The sequence below is a fragment of the Barbus barbus genome (genome assembly GCF_936440315.1).
Source record: "Barbus barbus genome assembly, chromosome: 28".
In the NCBI taxonomy this organism is placed as follows: Eukaryota; Metazoa; Chordata; class Actinopteri; order Cypriniformes; family Cyprinidae; genus Barbus; species Barbus barbus.
The window spans coordinates 18,515,939-18,528,844 of NC_136756.1; the positions used below are offsets into that span (position 1 = coordinate 18,515,939).

General features: G+C 37.6%; 1 protein-coding gene across 2 annotated transcripts; it reads left to right on the plus strand.

Annotated features, from left to right (window-relative positions):
• The first annotated feature begins 2,847 nt into the window (after positions 1 to 2,847).
• Positions 2,848 to 12,693, plus strand: LOC306848539 (properdin-like). Of its 2 annotated transcripts, none has more exons than XM_079383150.1 (13): positions 2,848 to 2,933; positions 3,194 to 3,238; positions 3,660 to 3,748; positions 3,967 to 4,049; positions 4,346 to 4,490; positions 5,860 to 6,026; positions 6,115 to 6,285; positions 6,367 to 6,561; positions 6,646 to 6,819; positions 7,121 to 7,312; positions 12,037 to 12,148; positions 12,261 to 12,372; positions 12,468 to 12,693. In XM_079383150.1, the coding sequence occupies exons 4-13, from the start codon at positions 3,995 to 3,997 to the stop codon at positions 12,474 to 12,476; spliced, it is 1,332 nt and encodes a 443-aa protein (XP_079239276.1). In that variant the 5' UTR covers positions 2,848 to 2,933; positions 3,194 to 3,238; positions 3,660 to 3,748; positions 3,967 to 3,994; the 3' UTR covers positions 12,477 to 12,693. The 2 variants fall into 2 exon arrangements, with proteins under 2 accessions (XP_079239276.1, XP_079239277.1); XM_079383151.1 differs by having other exon boundaries at positions 2,887 to 3,032.
• Positions 12,694 to 12,906: the final 213 nt, after the last annotated feature.

The window sequence follows — 12,906 nt, forward strand, 5'->3', positions numbered from 1 at the left end:
ATAGATTAAACAGGTCATTCATTTATGATTTTGTCTTGTTTTAGCTCTCAAATCTCATCTTGAATATGGATTACAAAGCATTTGAGGACAAGTTTGTGTTTCACAACACAAATAGTTGCAAAGCAGCTTCACAGAAAATTTAAGTTTCTACTTTATATTTAGGAGTATCTTATCAGTGGTGACTATGTCAAGGTGATGTCCAAATGGCAGAATGTAGGATTATTCAGACAGACAATGAACGCTAACAGCAATCATTATATGTTGCCATCAAACTTATAGCAAAATTTGGTAGTTTTGTATGTTGGTTCAGAGTTGACATCATCTGAGGTCCTCTGAGGGGTTGGTGTCATCTCTTCTCAGGTGTTCGGTGATCTCAGATCTCTGCAAGGGTTGGATCCAGACTGAAGATGTGTAATTAGTTACCTCAGGATGCAAGTCCCGTAGCAGAAAAAGAGAAGCAAACAGAGAACAATTAGCGTAGCTGCCGTTCAATCCAAACAAAAGAATGGTCATGTGCATTTGATCAGATAAAACTGAAGTGCAAGGTTGTGAGATACATTATGTGAATGCTTGGCTAATTAGATGTGTCTTTAATCTAGATTCAAACAGAGAGAGTGTGTCTGAACCCCGAACATTATCAGGAAGGCTGTTCCAGTGTTTGGGAGCCAACTGTAAAAAAGCTCCTTCAGTGTACTTTGCTATCCTAGGTACTACCAAAAGCCCCGAGTTTTGTGACCTGATGGATTGTAGCATGATAAAAGACTAGTTAAGTACACAGGAGTTAAACCATTTAGGGCCTTATAGTAATAGGCTAATGTTTTGTTGCTGATACAGAATTTAACAGGTAACCAGTGCAGAGACTATGAAATTTTCTTGACCTGGTAAGGACTCTAGCGGCTGCATTTTTTTTAACTATGTGTAGCTTGTTTATTGAAGATGCAGGGCAACCACTGAGCAGTGCATTACAATAATCCAGTCTAGTGGTCACAAATGCATTAACTAGCTTTTCTGCACCTGAAACAGGTAGCATGTTCTGTAGCTTGGCAATGCTGTTTTTGTAACATGTAAATTTGTTATTGTTATTGGTAACACATTTGTTATTTGTTATTGGTAGCATATTCAAATTAGCTCAAATATTTTACACCATATCATGCAATATGTGAAGTGAAGTGACATTCAGCCAAGTATGGTGACCCATACTCGGAATTCGTGCTCTGCATTTAACCCATCCAACGTGCACACACACAGCAGTGAACACACACACACCGTGAACACACACCCGGAGCAGTGGGCAGCCATTTTATGCTGCAGCGCCCGGGGAGCAGTTGGGGGTTCGGTGCCTTGCTCAAGGGCACCTCAGTCGTGGTATTGAGGGTGGAGAGAGCGCTGGACATTCACTCCCCCCACCTACAATCCCTGCCGGCCCGAGACTCGAACCCGCAACCTTTGGATTACGAGTCCAACTCTCTAACCATTAGGCCACGACTTCCCCACGAATATGTGAGGATGTGTAGTTTGTGAGTCACAGGCATACAATCCAACAGAAATCTGTGGTGCTTTCAGATTCCACATGACCATACTTATGTATTTTAGTGCATAACCACGAAGAACCTTAATGTGATTGCACCATGCCTAAAAATATGGTTGTGCAATATGCAGCTTGAAAAAACTCTCATTTCATCAGTCTTTTTCCTTTTTTGGCTGTGCTGTCTTGTCAGTGCCGACCCATGGCACTGCATGACAATGCAAACTCCCATTTAAAATATTTTGAATAAACATCTTAAGTGGCATCAGATTTATTTACACAGACTGTTTAATGCAGATCAAGGGTGGCATGAATGCTCTTAAAACAATTAAAATTGCATAATTTTTTTTTATAAAATTAATGTTTTAAATATAACATTATTAACATAGGAATATTAAAAATGATCGTGGATAATAAATTATGTTTAACTATAGTTATATAGTTTATATACAAAACTAAAACATCCAGTAGTCGTTATTAAATTAGTCATCTTAAATGAGTCATCATTCGATTCGTTCAAAGGACTGATTCGGTGACTGATGATTTTATGAATGGGTAATATAATTGAGTCATTTGCTTGTTCAAAACATGGATTTATTCAGGAAGCGAACATCTATGTTGATCGGAGATGCTCAACACTTCTGCTTACTTGCTTTTGAACTATTTTCGTTGGAGATATAGAGCAAAACAGACAGGCTACTGTATCTAAAATGTAAGTCACTTTGTTACGTTCATAAATGTCCTTGTGAGAGTACCTGTATTTTTATTTTATTTTTCTCTCTCCTGCTTGTTCTCTCTCCTTTCCCTGTCGATCTCTTAGGCCGCCTCCCTTGACTGCTGATTGGCTCACGAAGCTGTCAGTCATCATTAAGCGATGTGACGCCGACCTATCTGCTGCCAGTAAAGTTTCCGCTGGCAGATAAAAGGACGCTGAAAAGCGTGAATAGAGATCTCTTTTGCTCCCTGTTTTTGCTGTTATTTTACTCTGTTTTTAGAAGTTTAAATAAGCTAGAATTGGTTTTTGTTTCTTTCTTTTGGCGTCACTAGCGTCCCCTTTCTCTTGGGTTGATTTGCCTTTTTTTTTCTCTTTTTTTCTTTTTCCTCTGATATTGCTTAACTGTGTAAAAAAAACAAAAAAACACGAACTCATATGGCCTACATGCAAAAGTCAATGACACTTGGTGAGAAAGCGGACAAGAGGCATGTCATACACTTAAAATGAACTTCTTTCTGAACTGCAGGTTATCAAATTTCACATTTACAATGTCATGTTCGGGAAAACAGCCCTCTTCCTCTGATATTGCTTAACTAAAAAAGAAAAAAAAAAAAACACGAACTCATATGGCCTACATGCAAAAGTCAATGACACTTGGCGAGAAAGCGGACAAGAGGCATGAGAACATTGGGAGTAGGCTAATCATGTTAAACCCGTTACACATCTCTGTCCGTACGAAACAAACATAGGCTACATGCATAAATATCGGAGTGGAAGATATTTCAGGACAAAGTATAATAGTCCAAAGATTTGAGACATGACTTATTGTTAATGTTAATTTCTCGTGAACTTTGATATTAGGCTGCTATTTACCCTATATACCATCCATATAATTGAGAGAGAAAAAAAAGTTCTACGGAGTTCTTGTGTTGAGTTTTTTTTTCTCTCTTCAGGGGAAATTTCCTGAAACAGCCCTGAACAAAACTTGCACGGATCGGGTAAGTTTATTTTGCATGAAAACATGATTGCATGTAGGTTATTATGCAGCGTTTATTTGAAATAATGTTATATGCTTGTTGGTGGGTTAGGACACTTATTAAGAATTTAGCAAAGAGATACGCTTGGGTTGTACGTGTCTGTGCGCAACAACTGCGCTGGGGTGCGTTTTCCAAAAGCAAATGGTCGCAAATTCCGTCGTTTCCAATAGAGTTCAATAGACTACGACTATTAGCTTACGATGGTTTTGGGAAACGCACCCCTGAACTGCGGAAGGGGTGGAACTGAAACAATTGTATTCTTTTACAAACCAGCAGCAAGTAATGCTGATGAATCTGCAAAATCATTTTCGAATAAGGGAAGCTGGTTAACATGTTTCACAATGAATAGCCTAATTCCTGTTTTCATAAACATCTCTCTAAGGTTTTTGAAAGTTACTTTTGAGGCAGCTAGGCAGGGTGAAACAAAACCACTCGTCTCTTAAACTGTCACAATAAAGGGAAGTGTGTAAGGTAAGTGGTTAAATCTTATTGGTTAAAATATTGAATTCGTAATTTTATGAACTTAACACATTAGTATTTGAACCTTTCATTTGTTTGATCAATTTATCAATTAATTTGTATTAACCCACACTCACATTTGTTTGTGGCTTCAGTTTTTTGTGACGACTAGTCATAATTTGACAGCGTTTACTTGCAGTCATTTTATTTACAAGTCCTTCTACTTTCAGAAAGCATTTCTGTCACACTGATTCAGCCATGAATCTAATCTTGTGGGGGATTGTGCTCTTTGGGATTTATGTCCAGCAATCAGGTTGGAAATGTTTTGTGATGACATACAAATATTCAGTTGTATCTACATGAATATTAAGCAAAACTATTTTCTCAAATACTTTTTGTACTGACTTCCACGCTATCTCTTTTTGTAAATTATCTGTTTTTGTAAATTATAGTCAGTAATTAAATCTCTGAAACAACTGAATCATGCACATTTTTAATTATAATAAAATAAACCTATTAATGCATCCTGATAATCTGTGCCATGACACATACCAGGCAATAAGTGTAATAAGTATTTAATTCTTTCATTAATTTGGCGTGTTTCTGAAGTTTCACAGATGGTGGACTGTTTTTCATCATTTACCCTGTCCAGTGGGAAATGCAGTGGTCTTTTGGGTCAGGTTAAAAAAGACGACTGTTGCTTGAACACCAACTATGGCTACAAAGATGCAGATGGCATTTGTAGGTCCTGTGGGTGAGTGTCAGTGATGTGATTTTTATATATGTCCATGTCCAAAAACACGATAAATGAGCTTCATTATTGTTTATTAGATTGAAAAACCCCAAACAAACAGATGTTCATTTTAAAATGGGAGAACTACTTCCTATTTCTAAGTCCTAAAGTTTACGTTTTCTTTAAAATTTATAACACGCAGACATTTTCACTTTAAATAAGTAGGTCTTAAATGAAATTTCATCTGTTATTGGTAAATGCCTGTTATAGGTCTGAAATGAGGTCTTTTTTATTTTAAATAAAATGTCCTAATATTTCAGTGAAAATTAAAATGGCAGACTTCTTTCTGCTGACCTTCAAACTTTTAGTCCACTGAAATCCCACACCATCTCAACCGTCTACAAATTTGTATTCAGTGTTTCCCACAGGTTTGTAGGCAATGTGTGGAGGGGGGGGGGGGGGGGGGGGGGGGTAGATGTTTGTCCGGGGGGGGGGGGGGGGGGGGGTGCAGATGAAAAGAACGATTGGATAGGGGATACGATTGGATCCCCTAAATAAATTCCTAAAGGTTAATAATTTTAAAAAACTGTTAATAATTGGTTACACAGAACTTTATTACATTAATTCTCTCCTCCTCTCCTACTCTTTCTTCAATGCCTAACAAATCTATTTCTTTCTCTCCCTGACCTTGTCTTTCTGCTTGAGCAGCACTAGTTGAAGCCTGAAAATATTGTAAACAATAACATAACTAATTACACTGGTCGGACTAAGATCTGTTTCAGACTGATACCTCCGGTTCAGGATGGTCCTCAGCAGGGAAAGGAAATGCAGTTGAACGAATTCGCTGCGTGTTTTAAATAGCGTACAAAAGAATAACGAAACGCAATATGTGACGGTCGGTATTGTTTTTTTTTTTTTTTGGTCGGTGTTGAATATGTGGCGGTCGGAATTTAATCTGTGGCGCACCGCCACAGATTCGTCTATGTGTGGGAAACACTGGTATTCATTTTTGAGTGCAATGTCCACATCTCAAAATCCAATCATCTACCAATGCATAGAACAAAGCCCTGCACTACATTTTTCTTTTTTCTATAGTCTGTTACATTCTGATGTATGTCACAATATGGCGGAGACTATCTGTCACTACTTCCATTACATCGCAACTTTAAAATGCAATGTTAATGGTCTTTTTTGTGGAAACCTTTATAAATAGTATTGCATTTTTTATGAAAAGAAAATACATTGGGAGACCTTCACCCATCACCATTTTACCTTTCAGATAATGTAATTCTTGAGGCTACTGAATTAGCTGAATTGAAATGAATGAGATCAAATGATGCGCACAGCATATCCCTTAGAAACGTCTTGTATGTTGATTGTTGACCTCCAGGCGGCCAGCGTGGTCTGAATGGACTCGCTGGGGCGAATGCTCGGTGAGTTGTACAGAAGGAGTCAGCCAAAGGCGAAGGTCTTGTTATGGAATTGGTGATTGCGCAGATCCTGAAAATCTAGGAACGGTTCAAACTAAACCATGTGTGAAAAAAGATTGCTGTCCAGGTAGAAAGAACATTAAGCAATTGTTACATTTCAACATATAGGTTTCCATGTCCTTTCTCATGTTTCTGTATATATATATATTGTTCAGTGGAAGGTGGCTGGTCAGAGTGGGGGAAATGGCAGCTATGTTCAGTCACATGTGGCGATGGAATGAGAAAGAGGCGAAGAACATGCTCTGAACCCATTCCACAATGTGGGGGCTCCTGTAGCGGTGCAGAGGAAGAAACAACCAATTGCTCCACTGAAATAATCTGTCCGAGTAAGTGTAGTTTTTGCTCTTTTTTTTTTTTACTTACTAAAGATACTGAAAATTAAGAACATGCTCTCATTTGATGTCTAGCTCATGGCGGGTGGTCCAGTTGGGGAAGTTGGAGTCCCTGTCCAGTTACTTGTCTTTATGAAGGACGCAATCCTGAAAAAGAGTTTCGTATAAGGACATGCACCAACCCTCCTCCATCTGTGGTTCCACGTGGCAATGACTGCGAAGGCTCCAACACAGACGGCCGTCCATGCAGCGGACTACCTTTCTGCCCATGTAATATACTTTGTTGTCTTCTATAAAACAGCCAAACGTACAAGAGGTTTTTAGAAACCACAGCTTTATATCTCTGCTCCACAGCTGACGGAAACTGGGGCGCTTGGAGAGGTTCCACACCCTGCTCTGTGACGTGTGGAGTGGGCCAGCAGACTCAAGGACGGATGTGTGATTCTCCTAAACCCGCACATGGTGGAAGACAGTGTCGAGGTGAAGAGCAAAAAACTGGTGTCTGCATCGTTGCTGTCCCCTGTCCGGGTAAGTAGAGTGACACAATGAAAGATTTATCTAAACCAGAGGTCTTCAACCCTGTTCCTGGGGACCCACTATCCTGAAGAGTTTAGCTACAACCCTAATCAAACACATCTGAAGCGGCCAATCAAGCTCCTGAAGACTGCTTGAAAATTGCAGGCAGGTGTGATGCAGCCAGTTGGAAATAAACTTTCCAGGAGAGTGGGTCCCCAGCAGCACGGTTGAAGACCTCTGATCTAAACAAACAAAAAATAATTGATTGTTTAACTTTGAACATGTTTCTGCCTGTTTTTTTTGTGTGTGTCAGTAAATGGGATGTGGACCGAATGGGGTGAGTGGAGTCCATGTAGACAACCATCCATTAGAAAAATTAAATGCAATAACAGAGAGGGAACCCGAAGGAGAGAGAGGGACTGTGTTGATATAAAACACAATGGAAGCCTCTGTGAAGGAGAAATTGTTCAACATGGCAACTGCTATGACATACACGACTGTGACAGTAAGTGCAAAGAAAAATCATAGCTGTGTCCGAAATTGCATTTTGTCTAGTGGACAATAGATTTAGTTGACAGCTTGAATTATTTGATCCCCTGCTGATTTTGTATGTTTACCCACGGACAAACAAATGATCAGTCTATAATTTTAATGGTAGGTTTATTTGAACAGTGAGAGACAGAATAACAACAGAAAAATGCATTTCAAAAAATGTATAAATTGATTTGCATTTTAATGAGTCAAATAAATATTTCATCCCCTATCAGTCAGCAAGATTTCTGGCTCCCAGGTGTTTTATATACAGGTAAAGAGCTGAGATTAAGAGCACTCTCTTAAAGGGACTGCTCCTAATCTTAGTTTGTTACCTGTATAAATGTTACAGAGCCAACGAGAGGCGAGCGGATCCATTTGCAAGCTTTATTCAAAGGCGTGATCACAAACAGGCATGGTTCAGTAACAGCAAACAGACATGAATGAGGCAAGACAATGAGTATTCTTAGGGCAAGCGTGGGTCATCGATTGCCGAACAATATCCAACAGGGCAAGGCAGAGAGATAATCCAGGTACACGAGCAATAGTCCGAGCGAGGTGCAAACAGAGTCCGACCGGTGTTGTGCCGAATTTTGCACCCTGCCAAATTATGCACCCCCTAGTATTGGTAGGTTTAGGATTAGGGGTGGGGTTGCAATTAGGCAATCAGGCAGCGACTTCAACGAAGGGGTGCATAATCTGGCAGGGCACAACATTGGCAAGGCAAGGGTTAATCCAGGAAACACGGGCAACATCAAAACACGAGAAAATGTTGTGGAAACAAACGATGGTCTTCTCAAATTTGTCAATAAAGCTCAAGAAGCAGAGTTCCAGATGTTAAAATAAGACTTTATTGACCACAGCAACAAAACCGAAATGACAGCCGCCGCATCTAATCTCTGTCCGTCGGGGCATCCACATTTATATCTGTGTAATAGTGATGGGTTGTTCTTGAACGTTCATTTTGAACGAATCTTTAATGTGACTCGGGAAGAACGAGTAGTCTCTGGGAGTGATTCGTTCAGTCGCGCATGCGCATTGCACAACATTCTATGGGTCCTGTACTGGAATTAGTTCACCTCCCGAGTCTTCGGGTTTGAGTTTTTCGTTCATCGCGCGACAGTGACAGAGTCTTCGGGTTTGAGTCGTTCGTTCTTTTGTCACGTGACGTGACAGTTTTGGACAGAGAAATTAGTTAATTTACAACCTTCCTTACAAATGGGTGCATAGTCATTATTATTATTATTATTATTATTTACAACCTTCCTTACAAATGGGTGCATAGTCATTATTAGTATTATTATTAACTCTTACAGTTATGTGATGCTTTTCTGGTCTCAAATTATTGCTTTTAATTTCTGTCACATGGTTCTTTTCCATAACACCATGTGGTAATAAAGTCTAATCTTCATAAAATTCAATACCTTGTTGTATTTATGTCTTTTGAGTTAACCCTTTAGATTGGACTATAGTGTTACTTACTATTTAGTGTTACTTTTACTATTTTGTAACATATGACACTTTAGACATTAACACTCTGTACACACTCCTGAATTGTTTATTGTTTCTTTTTGTGCCAGAAAAAGCTATAGCAAAGAGGATAACTATTCCCAAATGAATTTAAACTATTTAAATAAAAAATACAAGAAAATTAAAATATACTAAAGCCACAGAGCCTTAAAAAACTAAAACAAAATACTGCACAACAAGCTAGGCTTTTTTTTTAATAATAAATACGCTTTAAAATAAATAACACTTTTGTGCCAAAAAAAGCTTTCTAGCTAAGAGAATAACTAATCCCGAATTAATTTAAACAAAAAAAAAAATATATATGTGTATATATATATATATATATATATATATATATATATATATATATATATATGTGTCAGGGATCTGCAAGAAATGGGACCCAGATGCAAATGAGCGGACAATGGTAATTTATTGACAAGACGTTGACTAGAAACAGCAAGGGGAGTGAGAAGTGAATCGGTCCAAACAGAGGGGCAGGGCAGACAACAATACAGGCAGGAGGGATGACCACTGAGCCTGTCCAAGGTGGCAGCGGACTCAAGCATAGAGGCAGCAGCTCCAGAGGAAGGCAGGAAGACAGGGACCCCGTAGCTTGAAGTGAATCTCAGAAGTCGCCCCAGTCTAGCCGCCAGGGGGTGACTCACAGAACCAGAGACCTGACTCGTGAGAGTGGAGAGCTGCTTCCAGGTGGTAGGGGTCAGAGGCCAGGGAATCTGGGTAAGGACAGAACAGGGCAAACCACAATAACAAACAAGACAAGACTCAAGACAACACAATGACACAAGACAGACAAAAAGAAAATCTAAACAAGAGAAAACACTAGATAAGAATACACAATCAAAAAAACAAGAACTAGACAGAACTAGAGAAAACAAAAAAGGAACCAAGAATATAAAATAACAAGACAAGAGATCAAAAATCACTTGAGCTAGATCAAAGGATATCTTTAGGACCAAGAAACTGGTAGACACCAAAACGAACCAGCAAGGACACAAGGGAAAGGAACGCAATATAAAGCAGCAGAGCACACGAGGATCAGATGAACACAATCAAGCAAACGAGGACTAGACAAGGACTAAACAAGGGGGCGTGACCATGGGAAACAGGGAGGTTGGACAAGAGGAGCACGTGGCAAACACAAACAGAGACAGAGCCATGTGCTCAGACACAAAACAAACAAAGAAACATTGAACAGGGACAAGACAGACAAGACTGTCAGGGTAGGATCCTGACATATATGTATGTATATGTATATATGTATATATATGTATATGTATATATACACACATACATACACATACACTTGTATCATGTGTATATATATATATATATATATATATATATTTATATACACACACATATATGTATATGTATATATACATATATATATATATATATATATATATATATATATGTGTGTGTGTATATATATATGTATATATGTATGTGTATGTATGTGTGTGTGTGTGTATATATACACATATGTGTATATATATATATGTATATGTATATATACATACATATATATATATACATATACATACATATGTATACATACATACATAAATATACATACATACATATATATACATACATACACATATATATATATATACATACATACACACACACATATATATATATATATATATATATATATATGTATGTATGTATATATATGTATATATATACATATAGGTATATATACATATACCTATATATACATATACATATATATACATATATATATTGCACAACAAGCTAGGCTTTTTTAAAATAAATAAAAAATAAATAAGCTTTAAAATAAATAAAACACTGCGGCTATATTTTAGAACATGCTTTAAGGCATGTTTGCATTCATTATAATGCAAATCAATTTATAACTTTTTTGAAATGCGTTTTTCAGGATTTTTTGGGTTGTTTTTCTGTCTCTCACTGTTCAAATAAACCTACCATTAAAATTATAGTAATAATTTCTTTGTTAGTGGGAAACATACAAAATCAGCAGGGGATGAAATAACTTTTCCCCCACTGTAAGTAGTATTGAAGTAGGCATATTCAGGCGCAGCCATGCAGCATATACTACATTTATTTATTTGATAGGGACAATGCTCATTGATCAACAAACAAGTAACTTGCTGTAAACAAGCCAGAGTTAGCTACAAGTGCTAATTTCCATCTGTTGTCCCTAGCCAGTTCTTAACAGGCACCCTAAAATACAAAAGTCAATAAAATTACACTATAAATTTAATTAATACAGTAGCAATGTAATAAATACAGCAGAAATTTTAAAACAATATAAACATACCCTCAAACAGACAATATATTGCTCACCTCACCTAACCCTTAAATTAATTTCAGTATAAAGTAAATACAGTATATATTAAAAAAAAAAAAAAAAAAAAGTTCATGGACTTAAGTATTTGGTGTATGGGTACAATTGTAATTGTCTCTAATCCAAGATTTAAGCTGTTTTTTAAAAGAGGAGAGACTATTACACTCCCTTAACTCATTGGGCAGACTATTCCAAAAAATTGTGGCTCTGACAGAAAAGGCTGTGTTTCCAATCCTACTTTGTCTATATTGAACTATGCAGTCCCCTCTGGTGGTTGCTCTGGTAACTCTATTGACCTTATCTTTCTGTTTTATAAACTGGCACAATGGTGGTGGAGCAATCCCACGGAGTATCTTAAAGACAAGATAGGCATCAGCAAAGTGTCTGAAGTTTTCAAAGCTAAACATATTGTGTTTTTTGATTATGCGACAAGATTTTGATTATGCGATAGCTATTACCCTTACGGTCCAATGTCTTTAAAGCCCGTTTATAGAGTGACTCCAATGGTTGCAATGTTGTTTTATTGGCTTGCGACCAGCTAGTTAAACAGTAAGAAAAGTGTGAGAAGATCATCGCATGCAAGAAGAGCTTTGCGGCCTTCATTGATAGGTATGATCTTATGTGTTTAAAATTTGTCAGATTACATTTAACAATACTGGCAACCTTTTTTGTATGCTTTTTAACTAATTGTATAATCTCTCTACATATTGTGAATGATGACATTAGAGGATGTTTGTCTAGTTTCAGACAAAATGAGGATTTTCCTAACCATCGTAGATGTAAGGTATTGTAGGTTATGGAGTAACAAATAACTCTCTGACTGTGTTCAGTGAAGGGCGTCCTGTCAGACTGGAGTGAGTGGAGTAATTGCAAACCGGACTGTGGGCAAGGCTCTGAACAAACAAGAGAAAGAAAGTGTGTTGCTGACATCTCTAAATACCGGTAGGAGAAAAACATCTCATGCTACTAACTGAAATAAGACATTGTCTATAATAAATCGTGCATTGTTTAAGAATCAGTTTACATATTTTTTGGTTTTCTTTATCTCCTATAGTTCCCAAGACCGCAGTATTTTTGCAGGGGATCCAATTGTTAACTGTGAGGGTTTGGATAACCGACAAACCGAGAGAAAAGAATGTAAAAATGTTCCTGAGTGCAAGGATGAGGTTGTAATTTTATGTTCAGAGCTTATGTGTATTATTTTTTGTTAATTATAGTGAATACATTTGAATTTTAACAACATGTTGTTACTGTTTTCCAGAATGAATGAGCAGTCTCCAGAATAGCTTGAAGACAAGAGGACCTGCTGGCTTACACAGTAACCTTACCAGCAGCTGGAAGGATTCAACATGCCAAGCTGTTCTCTTATGAAATGTGCTACTAACAGAAAAAATGCTTTATTAACCTTTGTTATATGGATTGTATTGATGTTGATTAATGCACACCTTTGTAAACTGCTTTGCTGCCACAATAAAGTTTTAAAGTAACACCTTGTGATGTAGTACATGGGATAAAATAACTTACCTTCTCTTAGGCTACACAAGCATTATTACTGGTTATTCGAAAGAAGAAAAGATGCGAGCCAGCCAGGAGTCGAACCTAGAATCTTCTGATCCGTAGTCAGACGCGTTATCCATTGCGCCACTGGCCCGACAAATTCACTCATAGACCACGTGACTCTATGTAGTATGACTATATTA